Below are 17,296 nucleotides of genomic sequence, written 5' to 3'. Positions count from 1 at the left end.
GGATCAAGAGATGAACAAAAGTTAAAAACCAAAGCAAGAGGTGACTAGAAAAAATGATAATAATAATAAAGCCCCCAGAAAATCCACGAGATCTGAGGACTGGGGTAGAATTGGATTTCTCTGGGTACAAGGGATGGAAAACTCTGTTTGGGGCTGATACATGCATGTCCTCCTGAACTCCCCTTTCTCTTACTCTCCAGGTCCAATCTGTTAAGTCTTATCAGTTACAGCTTCAAAATCCATTCAGAATCCAACCATTTCTCACCACCTCCACTGCTACCATGCAAGCCCGGGGGCCACGATCAGTTCTCACCTCGACTATAGCAAGAACCTCAACTTTCCTGTTTCCTTCTCACATGCCCACTCCCTGCCCTAGTCTATTCTCCACACAGTGGTCAGTCAGTCAGGGAAACATTTCTCACCTGACGGAACAGTGACTTGCTTATTGTCCGTCTCCCCTCAAAAAAAGGTAAGCTCCATGAAGGCAAGGGCTTCTATTTTTGGTCTCTGCTGTATTTCTAGAGACTAGCACAATGCCAAGTTATAGGTAGTTGGTACCAAATTAATATTGTTAAATGAACTACATAAGTAGTTATGGAACTGTATACCATATGCGTCTAAGTGAATAAAGGAACCATATTTTGCATCAGTTTGTGGGCCTGCAAATCATATCTTACTGAATCTACAATGGTTTATACACAATGCTCACTGAACGAATAAATAAAAGGAATATAGGTGTAATATAGTACCTAGGACTGGCCTGGACAGAATATGATTGGTATAGAGCAGAGTTCATAAATAATGTCAAGTCTAAAAGAAAATATACTATTTAACATGGACCTAGCAAATACTGTGCCAGCTACAAGAAATACAGAGATGACTAAGGTAATTTTAGAAACCTGTGTCTCTGCTAGTTTGTAAACAAGTACAAGTAACTCAGTGGTGTAATTGCTGTACTAGAGATATACACAAGGAACATTTGGGAGGCACTAAAAAATAAGTGATCATCCTTATCTGGGGAGGTCAAGGAAGGATTTATTTAAAAAATGTTACTTGAGCTGACAATTATAAGGAACCAGGGAGGGGAAGACAAACATTTCTGCCAGTCCGGGTTACTGAAGGACTTAAAACGTGGGCAGCACGGCATCGCCATTATCATTAGCACCGATAAGGGAAGAATGTGCCTTCGTAGCAGCAGCTCTGCCCAAAGCTTGCTGATGGCTACCAGCAGTCCACACCGTCTTCTTCCTTGTTGTGCAGTTAATGAGGCTTTGCCCTCATAGCAAAGGGCTCAACTTGAAATTCATTTTGTGCAGAGAAGAGGAATCTGATATACTGACTGTTCCTCACTGAAGCCATGACTCAAATCCTATCTCAATAATTAACTATCTTTATTTTCTGACATAAAATAGAAAAGAAAAAAAAAGGGGGGGGGGAATGGGCAATAGAAATTACATAGTGCTGATATAAAGACTTTAAATTCTAGTCGAAGTTAAAACCCATTTTAAAGGTCAACTGATGGTCCAAAGGAAATAACTACATGGAGTCTGATCGAGATATATGTGAGTTGAGTCTCATTATTAGCCTCCATAATGCAAGATAACAATTCTCAACAAAATTAGAGTCCACACTTGTTAGGTATGCTCTGTCGGGCATGGGTAGGTAAAGTCTGAAGAAATGTGTCCTCTCCATACCACTGTGACAAAGAAAGCTTTGATGGAAAAAGCAGCTCCTGTTCCCAGGTAGTGTCTGCAGCCCACAGTTGAGTTCAGCAATGGAATCGAGTGGAGAACTTGGGAGATACAGGCACAGTCAGAGGCTGGTCACTTGACTTGATCTCCACACCCTGGTATTTGCGTATTGGGTTTGCCTTGTGCACCTGCAAAGTAAGGAAAATAAAATCATCACTGATAATTATGGGGGGGGGGGGAGAGGGAGGCAGGGAGGCAACACAGTATAATGGAAAAGCAAATTAGCTTTGGAGCCCAAGTAGGTTTCTGTTCATGTCTTGCTACATCCCTCAGCTTACACTAAAGAATGTCAAGCCTACCTCCAGTTTGAGTGTTTATTGCTAGGATGTAATGGGGCAGTACTCAATTGTAGCAGAGAAGAGATACATGTTAAGATTAAGAATTGGCTAAAGTACAGCCTTAAGCTTACTGAGTCTTAATATTCGCCAAAAGCACAGACAAAAACAAACAAAAAACAGTAACTAGAAAGGATTGCTGAAAGAATGCCTGGTCCTGTTATCCTCTGGGCAGTCTACAACAATCATGTCAAACTCAAAAGCTAACAGAGGCCAAATAAACAAGGTTTCAGTTTATGTGGGCCGCAAAAAAAAAAGCTTCAATTTTCATAGAAACGTAGGTTTATTTCGATAGAGACATGCTGAATACAAAGGGCTGAAATAAATGAGTAATTGTTGACATAAAATAATAGCACGTTTTAATAAAAATATTTTTCCTTGAACATTAACTTACCAGACACTGAATAACTGCACAAATTAATGAGCGTAACGCAAATAAACCTATTTTTCTTCTTCTCTGAAAGCGAAATATTTCCTATTGCGCACACCAAACAAGTTAGTCCAAGACTAATGACGTGGCAATCGGCTGCTCAAATATTTGCTGCTAGTATTAGTGGAGAGAAATGGTGTGCCTTCGCATAAGGGAAATGAATGCAACACAATTATAGTTATCAGTCATTAGCAAACGTTGTAGTTCGTTATTAATAATTATGTGTAACAGGATATTATAAAAATTAAGTTACGAAATTTTTATTAAAATGTTTCTTATATACCGTTATATTGGCTGGGCCGCAAAAATATTCGTTGTGGACCGAGAGTTTAACATGGTTGGTCTACAATCAATCCTACATCAAGCCAGATTAATAGAGAGCTAACAAGAACTGACAGAACTGTGCGATCAGCCTACACTGAGACTCGCTGTAAGAAACAGTTCCATGATGGGGACAAACATAAGCAGCAGGAACCAAGTGTTGAAGAAAAATCAAAGAGCCTGAGGATGGAAAAAAGGTTGGTTTTGTGAGTGTATCTGGAGTGGGGAATGTATTGTTTTTTCATTCAATCAGAAAATGGTAGCTTGAATTTTGCTGAGAAGCTAGTCCCTTTAATAGTTTGTGCTTAGTCCCTTCCTGCAGCCACAGTCACCTCTGCCAACTGCTGTATCAGCTGTTGGCTTAGCACTTTTAGACAAAACCTCAACAATTTATGTATTTCCATAGTCATTTTTATTAATCGTATGAAGCTTCATCTAAAACTGTCTTCTTCCTCACTGATGCAGTTAATGTGGCTTGCTGCCCTCCTAGTGAAAGGGTCCTAAATGTGAATTAAGCTTTCTTTTTGGGTAACTAATATTTAAATCATTATGCGAGTGTTAGCACAGAGGTTCATGTGAACCGATATGCACTGTAACTCCAAGGAATTTGAGTCAAGTATTAAGAGGAAAATGAAAATAGAGTTACTGCCCAATTCTCAAGTCTTTCCCTAATTATGTATTCTTGTCTAATTGTAAAATACATTGGTTCTCTTAAGCCTTAAATAATAAAAATAAGCTAATGATCACTGTGAACAGTTATGCCATTATTTCCTCCTTATGAAGACCCCTGGAAGAATCTGAGTGCAAGACTAAGGATAAATGTATTGTTTAACAAGTAGCTTGCTTTTATCACATGAACATTGTGAGTTATGTAACTGACAGGTTGGTTCCTAAAAAGAGCCAAAATTATGACTCAAATTAGCAGATACATGGATCACAATGTACAGATCTTAAGCCTCATTCACATCTCCACTTTGTCATCACCCTTGATTTGTGTGGTTTCCCGCTTCCCCTGTCTTTGATGTGTCCTTGCAGCCACCTTAGGTTCTTTCTGAAACAAGACAAGGTACAGAGAAAACAAAGCAGAGACAATCATGAGTTAGTCAGCACTCCTGCTGCCATTACCAGTTCTTTCCGTAGCCTGGCCAGCTCCTCCTTCTGCTGCTCCTCCTCCTGCTGCCTGACTTCCTCCAACTTCTGGACTCTCTGGGCTTCTGCCTCAGCCATTTTCTTCTCCATCTCTTGCCGCTCTTTGGCTCTCTTCTCAGTGGCCAGCTGAAAAGGTTCTTGAACTAGTGAAAGGCTATCTGAGTACAGAAACAGAGAGAATATTGGTACACAAGCAGGACTTGCATAAACCTGGCCCCCATAGAGCCAGCAAGAGGCACAGATATGCATGTCAATAGAACGGCTAAGCACTAAGGAAGCCTTACTGAAAGTTGGAGTCTTAGAAGTTTAAAACATGGAAGGGCCCCTGAAAATCAACTAATCAGGAAAAAAGCAAGACCCACATAGGAGAAGTAGCTTGCTTAAAACCACATTGTGACTTTAAGACAGATAGATGTAGAAGAATCCCAATTAATTGACAACCTACCCAGTGCTTAAGGAAGCAAATGTTTTGTAATTAAGGCTTGCTTCAGGGTGAACTCCAGAAAGAGGTCCTGGCTATCCCTCCCTCACTTCCTGGTACTCTTTAGGTGGGCAAAGCCTATAACTATTACTGAAATGCCAGCTGCCTCTGCCCAGGATCTTGCTCTATGAATCTGGCCCCAACATATTCTGAAACTCAACATAGCTGCTGGGTTCAACAAAGGCAAAAGTCTGGGTCAAGGAGAGAAAAAACTAGATCCTCTACAGACAAATGCTTCTGGTTGCCACAGCATTATACGGACACAACTGAGTCCCAGGCAATCCCCCTGGGAAGTCTGACAATGTTGCCCCAATCCCCCAAGAATACATATAATACTACCAGTCATGGATTTTTTCTCTTTCTTGGGAACAAAGGGCTCCTGGAAGATGACAGTATTTGGACGAGCCTTGAAGCAAGTTGCTTCTTTCTGCTGTTTCAGTTCTTCTTCCAGCTATTAGAAAGAAAGCCTGTCAGATAACGTGCCATGACTACCACCTCCATGACTCAAGTACTAGTGTTTCTAACTGTTTCATCAATAAAGACAGCAAATGATTTCATCTAAACCCCAATTAAAACCCCCTTTACAATGAGTAGATCAGAATGACAACATCTAAACCCACTGAGAATTAGAAAGTATCTTTATGATACATTTGACCCTCGAAAAATATGAAGATTAGGGCACCAACACTCCACAGTTGAAAACCTCATATAACTTTTGACTCCTCCCAAATGTACTTACTATAATAGCCTACTCGCCACTGAAAACCTTACCAATAACACAAATAGTAAATTAACACATATTTTGTATGTTATATATATTAAATACTGTACTCTTACAATAAATTAAGCTAGAGAAAATGTTAAGAAAATAAGGAAGAGAAAATACATTCACAGTACTTATTGACAAAATCCATGCATAAATGGACCTGTGCAGTTCAAACTAGTGTTGTTCAAGGATCAATTGTAATTTTAAGACCTTATCTTAACACCTACTCCCAAAATAGACATTATATACCCCCAGATGTGATCATCTATAAAGTATTCTCCCTCCCAAGCCCCCTCAAAAAAAAAAAAAAACCTAACCAGAGTTTAATCAAGTCTCTTAATATAACTACTCATCAACAGGAAACATAGGAGACAGAGGAACATATTAAGCAACACCACAGAATGCAATGACCAAAATCCAGATTATGGAAAACCAATAAGACAAATAATCCAGTTTATTCAATAAATAAAATGCAAGTAGAGAAGGCTATAGATTAAAAGGGATTTGGATTTATTAAACAACTGTAATATGTGGACCTTATTTGAATCTTGATTTGAGCGATTCAACTGCCTGAAAAAAATTATGAGAGATTTTGGGGTATATAAGTGCTGACTGTCATTATTAAGGAATTACTGTTAATGTCTTACTACAATAATAATATTGTGATTATTTTTTTTAATCCTTATATTTTAAAGTTACACACTGAAGTATTTTGGACGAAATGAGATGAGATGGGCCCTAACCAGTTTGGCTCAGTGGACAGAGCATGGGCCTGCAGACTGAAAGGTCCCAGGTTCGATTCTGGTCAAGGGCATGTACCTTGGTTTCGGGCATATCCCCAGTAGGGAGTGTGCAGAAGGCAGCTGAATCGATGTTTCTCTCTCATCGATGTTTCTAACTCTCTATCCCACTCCCTTCCTCTCTGTAAAAAATCAATAAAATATATTTTTTTAAAAAAGAAATGAGATGAGATGAGGATTTGCTTCAAAGTAATCCTGTGTAGGTAGCAGTATCCAGTGTAGAGATAAGTAGATAGAAGCATAGCTAAAGTAAGATTTTCTATGTTTTGATCACTATAGCACCAGGTTACAGGTTAATGCAAGTTCATTATACTATTCTACTTTGTATATGTCTGAAAAACTTGAAAAAAATTTTATTATGGAAAATAACCCCACAGACATTCTATGTCACAGACCTTGAAAGAGAGATTCACTAGTACTTTCAAAGCAACAGTCTCAAGTTTTCCTAGACTATAACAACAACAACAAGAGGCCTACGCTCACTCAGTCAGGTTAGCAGTCACATTTCTTGGGTTTTAAGAAGGGTGACTTCCTATAAAAAATTAGTCCAGAGCTCCTTTTGGACAGAGTGTAAGGTAAGTGACAATATAAAAATACCAACAAACTTAGGGATTCAGGAAAAAATGTTCTCCAGATAGGGCAGAATTAGATTCCAACTAAACCAGCCAACAACCAATTAATTGTTTTTAACTACCTGTCATCTATAAAGAGCAAAGAGCACACTATGCTGACAAAACAGCATACCCTATTGAGAATCTATTCTCACTATTCTATTTCTTATCAAAGCACCAACAGAAACGAGTGAACATGTAATAAACAAGTCTAATATATAAAGAAACTCCAGATGCAAAGAAAGCCTATCAGTTCTCACATTCCCCAGATGAGCACTTAGAGCCAGGATCAGCAAACTTCAGCCAGCTTACAACCTCTTTGAGCTAAGAATGGTTTTTACAATTTTAAAGAATTAAAATACACACACACACACACACACACACACACACACACACACACTATATGACAGATCGTATACAGCCTACAAAACCTAAAATATGTATTTACAATCTTTTTTTTTTTTTAATAGAAAAAGTTTGCTGATCCGATTTAGAGCAGAGACTCTGAAATAATCCAGTGTGTTAGTTCTGAGATGAATTTCAATGTAGTGGGCCTACCCATTCTAACAAACCAACAAACAACCATTTACATATTAGCTGCTGTCCCAACCCCTCACCTGGTGCTTCCAAGTCTGTGCCTTTAAAGCACCTCTTTTGTCAGTCTCCAAGCAGAAAGGCTCAGTCTGGGTTACACTCTTCACCTTCTTCTCTGGCAGGTTAACAGTGTCAAAATCAGGCAAAAGATGTGCCTTGAACTTGGGCACCTGATATAAAAGAAAACATAAGATTTAAGATAAGGCCTTTCTAGCCAGAAAGCAATAGCTACGCCAGAATATTTGGATGAATCTAAATCTAAAAAAGAGAAAAGGGCCCTAGCTGGTTTGGCTCAGCGAACAGAGCGTCAGCCTGTGGACTGAAGAGTCCCGGGTTCAATTCTGGTCAAGGGCACATGCCCAGGTTGTGGGCTTGATCCCCAGTAGGGGGTGTGCAGGAGGCAGCTAATCAATGATTCTCTCTCATCATTGATGTTTCTATCTCTCTCTCTCTCCTTCTTCCTGAAATCAATAAAAACATATTAAAAAAAATAAAGAGTAATGGGCTTAAAAGGAACCCAGGTTTTCCTCCCAATACTGGTATTGCCTGCAATGGCAACATAATCATGGGCAAGTCACTTAACACCCTTGAGCCAGAAAGCTTATTAAAATTACTTGCCCTTTTTATACTTCATAAGGTTGTCATGAAGAGATCAAAGGAAGTCAGTGATTTTTATAAAAATGCAACATAAAAGATTATCTTTGAGGGATCAAAGAATAGTGTTAAGCTACTTACAGAAATGAAAACACCTACCTCCATTTTCTGCAGTTCTTTTATTTTCTTCTCCTTCTGTAACTGGCGTTCTTTGTCTCGAGAATCAAATGAGAAAGGGCATATTTCCACAGTCTTTGCCTCTGGGATTTGGGGCTTAAAAGGTACCCCCAAATGTGCCCGAGGTTGAGCTCTTCTTATCACTACCGGCTCCTCTTCCTACAAGAAAAAACGCAGTTTAAAAACAAGACTGCTCACTCTTACCTCCTCAGAATGGAGAGTTGGAAGACATTATATGACAGAAGTCATGAAGGCAAGTCACCCCACCTCTTAGGTGTCTTAGTTTCCTATGTAGCAAAGTTACCTACCAACTCACTGGGGTGAGACCAATGTGAAAGTATTTGATAAAGGTCTAACACAATTACTCTTAAGATGTAAAGTCTTTCACAGGAAGGCTGTAAAAACTAATGAGATCAATCAGTGTGAATAAAATGAAGAACAGAAGATACACACAGCTTGGCCTCCTCTTTGACCCACCCTCCATCTAGACTCCACTAAAACATGTGACTGGGAGTTAATGAGTCGTCAAACCCGGAATAGGACCAAGTAAGTTGTTTGGGTTCAAACTGGTAACGTAAGATTACTGTGTATTTTAGTTTCAAATGAACTCAAAATGGCTTATGCTTGAGATCTGCTATGAACTTACCCCAACTCTGGATATCTATATATATAAAAGGCTAATATGCAAAGCGTCCCCTCGGGAGTTCGACCTGGAGACCAGGAGTTCAATCGCTCACTATGGTGTGGGCTGACCACCAGGGGGCTGTGTGGAACGAAGGAAGGCCCCAGCCAGCAGCCGGAAGGCCCCGAATGGCCTTGATCGCCAGGCCAGACCTAGGGACCCTACCCATGCCTCTAATAAAACTAGAGGCCCTGTGCACAAGATTCGTGCACTGGAAGAGGGTTGGGGGGAAGAGGGTGTCCTTCAGCCCGGCCTGCGCCCTCTCATAGTCCAGGACCCCTCAGGGGATGTCCACCTGCCAGCTTAAGCCGGAAGTCAGACATCCTTCTCTCAGTCCGGGGCTCTTGAAGTCTGGGACCCCTTGCTCCTTACCGCCCACCTGCAGCAGAGGCAGGAGAGGCTCCCACCACTGCCACTGCACTCACCAGCCGTGAGCCTGGCTTCTGGCTAAGTGGCGCACCCCCTGTGGGAGCACACTGACCACCAGGGGGCAGTTCCTGCGTTGAGACTCTGCCCCCTGGTGGTCAGTGCATGTCATAGCAACCGGTCATTCAGCCATTTGGTCGATTTGCATATTAGGCTTTTATTAAATAGGATGAAGATATAACAGGAAACTAGCCTGATCAATGACAGTTTATGTATCCCAGTTTCATGATCCATCATCACACAGTCACCTTTGCAAGCCTTGGATTAATGGAGATAGGACAGGGTGAATATTAACAGCCTGGTGTTTCTCTTCCTTTCTATACCCCAATCCCTAGGCCTGGTGTGAATTTTAAAGTCCCTCAGTGCCCTGACAGGGTAACTCAGTAGGTTAGAGTGTCGGTCCCAATACACCAAGGTTGCAGGTTCACTCTCCGGTCAGGGCACATACAAAAAGCAACCAATGAATGCATAAATAAGTGGAACAATCAATCTCTCTCTCTAAAAATAAATAAATAAATAAATTTTTAAAAAGTCCCTCAGTGAATGGTGACAACAACTCAGGCAAAATAGAGGACAGGGATCAGGAACTTTTAATCCATGTTACAATGGTAGGCTAATTGTCAATGTTATACAAACGGACAGGCCTCCAATAAGTTGCAAAGAATTACCACTGCAAGCCAGAAGATTCACACCAATTACTTTGCTCTTGGAGGAGCAAAAGAGATGATCAAATGTTTATGCCCACTGTTGAAGACAACTCCGGACAAGAGTGACTGCCTTTGAGTTCCATTAAGCTTTAAGAAAGAGTAATGCTTAGATTGATGATGCAGAAGGAAGAAGAAATCCCCACCCCAGGGAATCACCTCATCATTGATGGGCATTCGGATTCTGTTCTTTAATGCAAACGCCGGTGATTTGGGGACAGTGATTGGAAGTAGTTTCTTTTCAGGAACACCCTGGAAGGAATAAACAACTCCATTAGACATCCCAGGACAATCTCCACTAGTTAAGATTAAATCCTTGTCTTAAAGGGAAATTCACAAAACCAGGAATAAAAAAAAAGCTAGTGTTTCAGTATGTTGTTATTTACGCAACTAAGACAAAGGATCTGCAGTAGCACTCCAAAGGTGGAATGTCACAATAAAGAGAGGCAATAAGGACATAGTTTGAGTTGTATATTCAGTAAAAACAGAATTCATCAAAATCTTACTTTTGAATTTATGAAAAATACTACTGACAACAGAAAACAAACTAATGCCAATGTTTTGATGTTTCTCTTCCTTTCTATACCCCAATCCCTCAAAAACAAAATTTTTAAAAATGTTCATTTTATAAGCACTTATACTTTATCACAAATCTGGCAATTAATACTAACTACAAAATGTTAGCTCTTGGGCTGTTGTTTTGAATGAAATGTATAACCAGATCAATTAAAAAAATCCTCTCTCACATGCTAATGTTGCCCATCAGCTCTCTACTCTGCCTTCTCTCTAAACCCTTCACTGCCTTACCACAGGCCACATCATCAATTGCCTATACCATTCACCAGCCTTCTAAAAGGCTTTTCAGCTCATCTCATTCCTCCAATCCATCCTCTGAATATAGTCAGAATTATTTTTCAAAACACATCTGATATATTACTTCCTGACTTAAAATTCTTTAATGGCTCCCTCTTACTGTTTAGCTACAACAGTTTAACAAATGCCCTGGCATGAAGTACAAGGTGCTTTATAATCTGATACCCTGCCTGACTCTCCAGTCTTATCTCTTGACCCTCCTACACATGAATGAACTACTGGCAACTGCCAAAATTAACACTGGTTCTCAACTCAGTGTCTTTCCTTGTGCACTCTCTCTCAGCTGCTTTGAAGTACTTAACCCTTCTTTTCAAACCTCCACAGAAGCATCTCTTCTTCATAAAGCCTTTCAAGATCCTCAAACTCCCAGAACCTACAGAACTGACGCACTCTCTCCCTGTGTAGAGTTCTATCACAGTACATACAGAACTTCATTGCACTTGTTTATTTAGATGTTCATCTGCTTGTGTGAGCCTATGAGTGCTCCATGAGTGGGGACTTGCATTTCATCAATCCCTAACCTTGGCAAGTATAAAGCCGAACATTCAGCAAATGTTTGTTGAATGAATATAGTAAGAATAACAGAATTTATACCTTGGACTCAAATTTACATCTTGAGAGACTTCTCCTTAATTCCAACAATGCTGCAACTGCTCAAAACATCTTTGGAATATCTTTCTTGAGTGGCTTTCAAAGCCAATTTTGGGACCAAGCAAGGTAGAACTCAATCTTTACTTTTAATTAAACAAAACTGCTTCCAGACCTATTATCTTGGACTACTCTGAAGTTCTAGTTCCAAATGACTTTACACCAGCTTCTAAAAGCAAATTAATCTTTGAAATATGAAGATTTGCCATCCCTGAAGAGATCCAAAAGACTGTGCCACAGGATCTAAGACAAGTGGCTTTTCCAAAATGTTTTGCACAATATCAATCATTGGAAAAAATGTATACCCTCCTATGGTGACCACGACAAGGGGAATGCTCATTCTGATGTGAAAGTTCTTATGTTTCCTAAACAAAGCCAAGATCTCCAGCACAGTGAAATCCAATGTATCTGAGTGACAAAAGTCCATGAAATGGGATTTTCAAATAATGCTTACCATAAACAACAAAATCTGTTGTTGTACAACATCCTAGACATGTGAACTCCAGCCTCTTGCCTAAACATACTTATGACATGTGGGAATAAGAACACTGAACAAGGAGCCAGAAATCTGTTTTCACCCAACTCTGATTCCAACTGCTGTAACCTTAGGTGCATCACATAGCCTTCAGACCTCAGATTATTTGTTTTCTTTTCATTAAACAAAGTATTGGAAATAAATATCTGAGGGCTCATTTCGTTCTAAAATAATGTCTCTTTTCCTATTTTCCCCCTCTCTCTAAATCCATCCACCAGAGAGACATGCATTGTAAAAGAAAAGCAATGGAAACCTCTAACAAGTCAGCCATGAAAGAGATATTCACCAATGGGATCAATCCTCATAATTAGTTGGGAGAGAGGGAAAGGTGATTTATGAAAATCAACTTTGCAGCAACCATCTACCCACACCCCATTCTTCACTGCAATCAAAGCCAACTGGGGGCTCAATCAGAAATAAAGAAAAGAAAACTGGGTTTTTAGAAACAAAGGCTTCTTGTTTTGCCATTTTAAGTTTTTTTAGTTATAAATTCCTTAAGGGCAGGGAGGTCGCCAATTGCATTCTCCAAGGAACCTACAGAAGTCATTGTTCAATGAACACAAGGTTGATTAATTTGTTTGTATGTCAATCTGCTCTACCTGCCAGACTGAAAGCTTTCAGGACCAGGGCTGTTTCACATTCCATCTCTGAATTCCCAGTGTCTACCACACTAGAAACACAGGCTGGAGCACTTCAGCTTGTACTGTCACTCACTCAGTTATCCACACTGGAGTGCCTATGCTGTGATGCCAGGTTCTAGGGATACAGAAGTGAACAGTACAGATATTCACGGCCCCTACTCTCAGGGAACTCACATTCTAGTGGAAGAAAGAGAATGAAAAAGTAATAAATCAATTATTTCCAGGTTTTCACATGTGCTATAAAGAAACCTAGCAGGAATGCAGCTAAAGTATAATGGGGGTAAGCATGTCTCTGTAAGGCAGGATATGCCCCCCACGTCCCCTAGGACAAGATCTCAGGCCTGTCCCAGAGCAGTTAGGAAATTACTGTGAAGCAATGTTATTTCAGGGATAAGAGGGGGTAGGGGTGAAATTGTGCTGGTCTCCCCAAGTCAACCCTAAAATATCACTGCTAAAATTACTCACTGGCCTCACTGACACCATATCCACCTCTGTGGTGCCCCAGCTCTCCCACTAGATGTCGGCACCAAGTTCACATTTCACACCCTGGAGCTCAAGGCTTTCATCACTCCACCTCTCTCCCAAGAGCCGTTATTTCATCTCTGCCTCATGGCCCACTGCTGCCCAAGCCCGCGGTCTCCTTGCCACCTATCAACCACAGGCGGGAGCGCCTGAGAAACACCACAAGGAGACAGAGATGCAGCTTAAGCACCCAGAGGACATGAATGGGGAACAATGGTGGCAGACAGACAAGATGCATTTGGGCTCTGGAAGGCAGGCTCTTCTGTGCTATTACAAAAGTCCAAGACTAGAATTAAGAGACCTAATCTCAGTTCTGCTAACAGCTTCCAAAAATGGGCAAGCCACATTCCTCTCCCAGAGCTTCCCTTTCTAAAAAGCAAAGAAGAGTGAAAGAGAATACATCTAACGTCTCCTATGCTTTGCTTCTCTAGAAACCATCAGTTAAAGTGAAATCACTGGAAATTTAGAGAGCTGAAAACAGCTAGCATCAAACTCAAAAACTGTGTTTGCCAAAATTAACAATGATAACAGCATTGTGGGGTAGGATGACAGTGCTTAAGAAGATGACAGTTCAGTCCAGCCGGTGTGGCTCAGTTGACCTATGAACCAGGAGGTCACAGTTCAATTCCTGGTAAAGGCACATGCCCAGGTTGTGGGCTCGATCCCCAATAGGGGGTGTGCAGGAGGCAGCCAATCAATGATTCTCTCTCATCATTGATGTTTCTACCTCTCTCTCCCTCTCGCTTACTCTCTGAAATCAATATATATTTTAAAAATATGACAGTTCAAATCCTGGTTCTGCATACTAGACACCTCTTAGTGTCTCTTTCCTCACCTAAAAAATGGAACCTACCTCTTAAAGAATTATGAGAAATAAGATAATCGACATAAAACACTCAGGAAAAAAACACTCAGTACAATGTATGCATGCAATAAAACAGTTATTACTATTAACAATGTGACTGCTTTAGTATTAACAATGTGACTGCTTTAGTGTGTCAGACACTAAAGTCTTCACTGGGCTCTAATCTTTGCTGCACCTAACAAATAAAAAGCTCCAGGGGTGGGGCCCAGGAATCTGTTTACGTAATAAGATCCCCAGAGGATTCTGAGAACTAGCTGGATTTGGCAAACACTTTCCTGCAGCATAGCACTTCAATTCAGTTGCATACTTGCTTAACCTAGTGCTTTGCTGATTTGTTTATCCAGAATTCTCAACAAGGCATAACCTGGTACAACACTACGCTAAGATCTCAACTAACTCCTAATGAACTCTAGTCAACCTCCTCCAATTAACACTTCTCCCGAGTTATCTCCAAAGCACAACAAACTGCCAAACCAATTTCCTAAATCAATGTTTCTAAAAGTGGAGTTCAGGTATGACTGGTGATATGGAAGAGGATGTTAGATGGGATATAGTCATTTTTTTATTTTTAATAACTACATATTTTCCTTAAGAACCTTCTATTTTATTCAAGAACTAGAGGCTCAGTGCACGGATTCGTGTACTGGTGGCCTGTACCCTCTTGCAATCCAGGACCCCTCGGGGGATGTCAGATCCAGCCAAAACCGGCAGTCCGACATCCCCCGAGGGATGTAGTAGTGCGCAAATCGGCAGGCGGCAGCGCAGGGAGAGCCAAGCCCAGGCCTGCGCTCCCGCTATCCAGCCCCCGCTGCGCCTACTGCGCTGCCTCTTGGTGGTGCTGCACAAAGGCAGGAGAAGCTCGCACGCCACAGCTGCGCTCACCATCCATGAGCCGGCTTCTGGAACCCGTCATTCAGCTGAGTGGTGCTCCCCACTGTGGGAGGCGCCCTGACACCAGGGGGCAGCTCCTGCGTTGAGCATCTGCCCCCTGCTGGTCAGTGCGCATCATAGCGACCAGCCGGTCATCTGATCCCTTAGGGCAGTGGTTCTCAACCTTCCTAATGCCGCGACCCTTTAATACAGTTCCTCATGTTGTGGTGACCCCCAATTTCATTGTTACAAATTGAACATAATTAAAGCATAGCGATTAATTACAAAAACAATATGTAATTATATATGTGTTTTCCGATGATCTTAGGCGACCCCTGTGAAAGGGTCGTTCGACCCCCAAAGGGGTCGCGACCCACAGGTTGAGAACCACTGCCTTAGGGTTTTATGTATATAGATGCTCCAAGAGTATGGACCCTGGAACCATACTACCTAGATTCATATCTTAGCTCTGGCATTGACTAGTTTATTATCTAGGGCAAGTTATTTAACCTCTATATTTCCTAGCCATAAAATGGATGGATACTACTACCAATAATGTTTACCACATACAGTTATTATGAGAATTAAGTATTATATAAAGAGTTTAGAATAAAACATGGCTCATAATAAGCTGTATATTAGTAGCTACTATTGCTATTCATGGCAAAAAGTACTGGTTTTCCATTTACATGATGATTTAAATGTTTCCTTTAAAATCACTTTAAAAATGAGTTGATTTTGCCCTAACTGGTTTGGCTTAGTGAATAGAGCGTTGGCCTGCAGACTGAAGGGTCCCAGGTTCGATTCCGGTCAAGGGCATGTACCTTGGTTGCAAGTACATCCCCAGTAGGGGGTGTGCAGGAGGCAGCTGGTTGATGTTTCTCTCTCATTAATGTTTCTAACTCTATCCCTCTCCCTTTCTCTCTGTAAAAATCAATAAAATGTATTTTTTTTAAAAAATGAGTTGATTTTAAGAATATATAAAGTCAACACTAGTGTATGAGATATAAGGATATAGCAAAAAATGAAAGGGTAGTATATGAATTAAATAAAAAAACAAAAACTTGTGGCGGGGGGGGAAAGCCAGGAGCTTAGGAGAAGATGTTATTAAAAGCAAGGTACCAAATGAATGTTATAGAAGCCTTGAGAAAGTCATTTTCTTCTCTAGGCCTCAGTTTTCTAATGTGTGAATGAAAACACTGAGCGAGCCCATCTGGCGCTAAGATTCTGAAGTCTGCATATAAATCTGCATTTCCCCTGCTCTATTCAGAACACTGTTTGCTCAGCAGTTAATGACCACGGTGGCACAGCTCTTACAGACTAGTCCTTGGGTTGGAAGATTTTCTTTAAAGTTTGTGAAACACTGCTGGTGGGAATGCAAACTGGTGCAGCCATTATGGAAAACAGTATGGAGTTTCCTCAAAAAATTAAATATGAAACTGCCATTTGACCCAGTGATCCCACTTCTAGGAATATATCCTAAGAAACCCAAAACACCAATTAGAAAGAATGTGTGCACCCCTATGTTCATAGCAGCACAATTTACAGTAGCTAAGATCTGGAAACAGCCCAAGTGCCCATCAGCAGATGGGTGGATAAAAAAGCTGTGGTAGATTTATACCATGGAATACTATGCAACAGTAAAAAAAGAAAAATCTCTTACCCTTTGGAGGGACCTGGAGAGTATCATGCTAAGTGAAATAAGTCAGTCAGAGAAAGAGAAGTAGCACATGATCTCACTCATATGTGGAATCTAAGTAACAAAATAAACTGATGAATGGAGTGGATCCAGAGACATGGAAGCATGGAACAGAGTGGAATCTCAGAGGGAAGGCAGGGGAGGGTGGGAGGTAATCAACCAAAGACCTTGTATGCATATATGCATAACTCATGAACACAGGTGGTGAAGGCTGGGGGCAGGCTGGAGAGGTTCAATGAGGGAAAAAGAGGACATATATATTCCTTTCACCAATAAAGAATTATTTAAAAGTAAAATAAAGTTTGTGACAGAGTTTGACATAATAGTAAACTAGTGGCCTGGGCCACAAAATTTGTGCGGGGGGGGGGGGGGGGGCGAGGAAGGGTGTCCCTCAGCCCGGCCTGCACCTTCTCCAATCTGGGACCCCTCGGGGGATGTCCGACTGCCAATCCCTGCGGGATAGGACCTAAACCGGCAGTCGGACATCCCTCTCGCAATCTGGGACAGCTGGCTCCTAACCACTCACCTGCCTGCCTGCCTGATCGCCCTTAACCACTCTGCCTGCTGGCCTGATCACCCCTAACTGCCTCCCCACCCCCCGCCGGCCTGATCGCTCCCAACTGCCACCCCTGCCGGCCTGCACACTCCCAACTGCACCCACCCCCAGCCTGCTCGCCCAAACTGCCCCCCCCCCCCCCGGTGTGTCCCTTAAAATGTCCGTTGGTGTGTGTCTATCGGTACGTAAAGACAGGCCCGGTCGGAAGGTCCCCCTAAAGTCTTCGCGTTGGTCGTAAAAAAAATTTTGGCTAAGAAGGAGGCATT

At 41.4% G+C, this 17,296-nt stretch overlaps 1 protein-coding gene across 1 annotated transcript in view; it reads right to left on the bottom strand.

Annotated features, from left to right (window-relative positions):
- Positions 1-1,010: 1,010 nt before the first annotated feature.
- Positions 1,011-17,296, bottom strand: part of TPX2 (TPX2, microtubule nucleation factor) — a 64,467-nt gene continuing 48,181 nt past the window's right edge. The window contains exons 13-18 of the mRNA XM_014456433.2: positions 9,981-10,073; positions 7,992-8,168; positions 7,262-7,408; positions 4,807-4,918; positions 3,963-4,144; positions 1,011-1,879 (exon numbers count right to left, since the gene is read on the bottom strand). Of these exons, the coding sequence (XP_014311919.1) occupies positions 1,769-1,879; positions 3,963-4,144; positions 4,807-4,918; positions 7,262-7,408; positions 7,992-8,168; positions 9,981-10,073 (822 nt within the window). The 3' untranslated portion in view covers positions 1,011-1,768. The remainder of the gene's footprint in view (positions 1,880-3,962; positions 4,145-4,806; positions 4,919-7,261; positions 7,409-7,991; positions 8,169-9,980; positions 10,074-17,296) is intronic.

This window comes from Myotis lucifugus, unplaced genomic scaffold (genome assembly GCF_000147115.1).
Source record: "Myotis lucifugus unplaced genomic scaffold, Myoluc2.0 scaffold_60, whole genome shotgun sequence".
Lineage (NCBI taxonomy): Eukaryota > Metazoa > Chordata > Mammalia > Chiroptera > Vespertilionidae > Myotis > Myotis lucifugus.
Note: the sequence above shows the minus strand (reverse complement) of the source record. Positions and strands in the feature narration are given on the sequence as shown.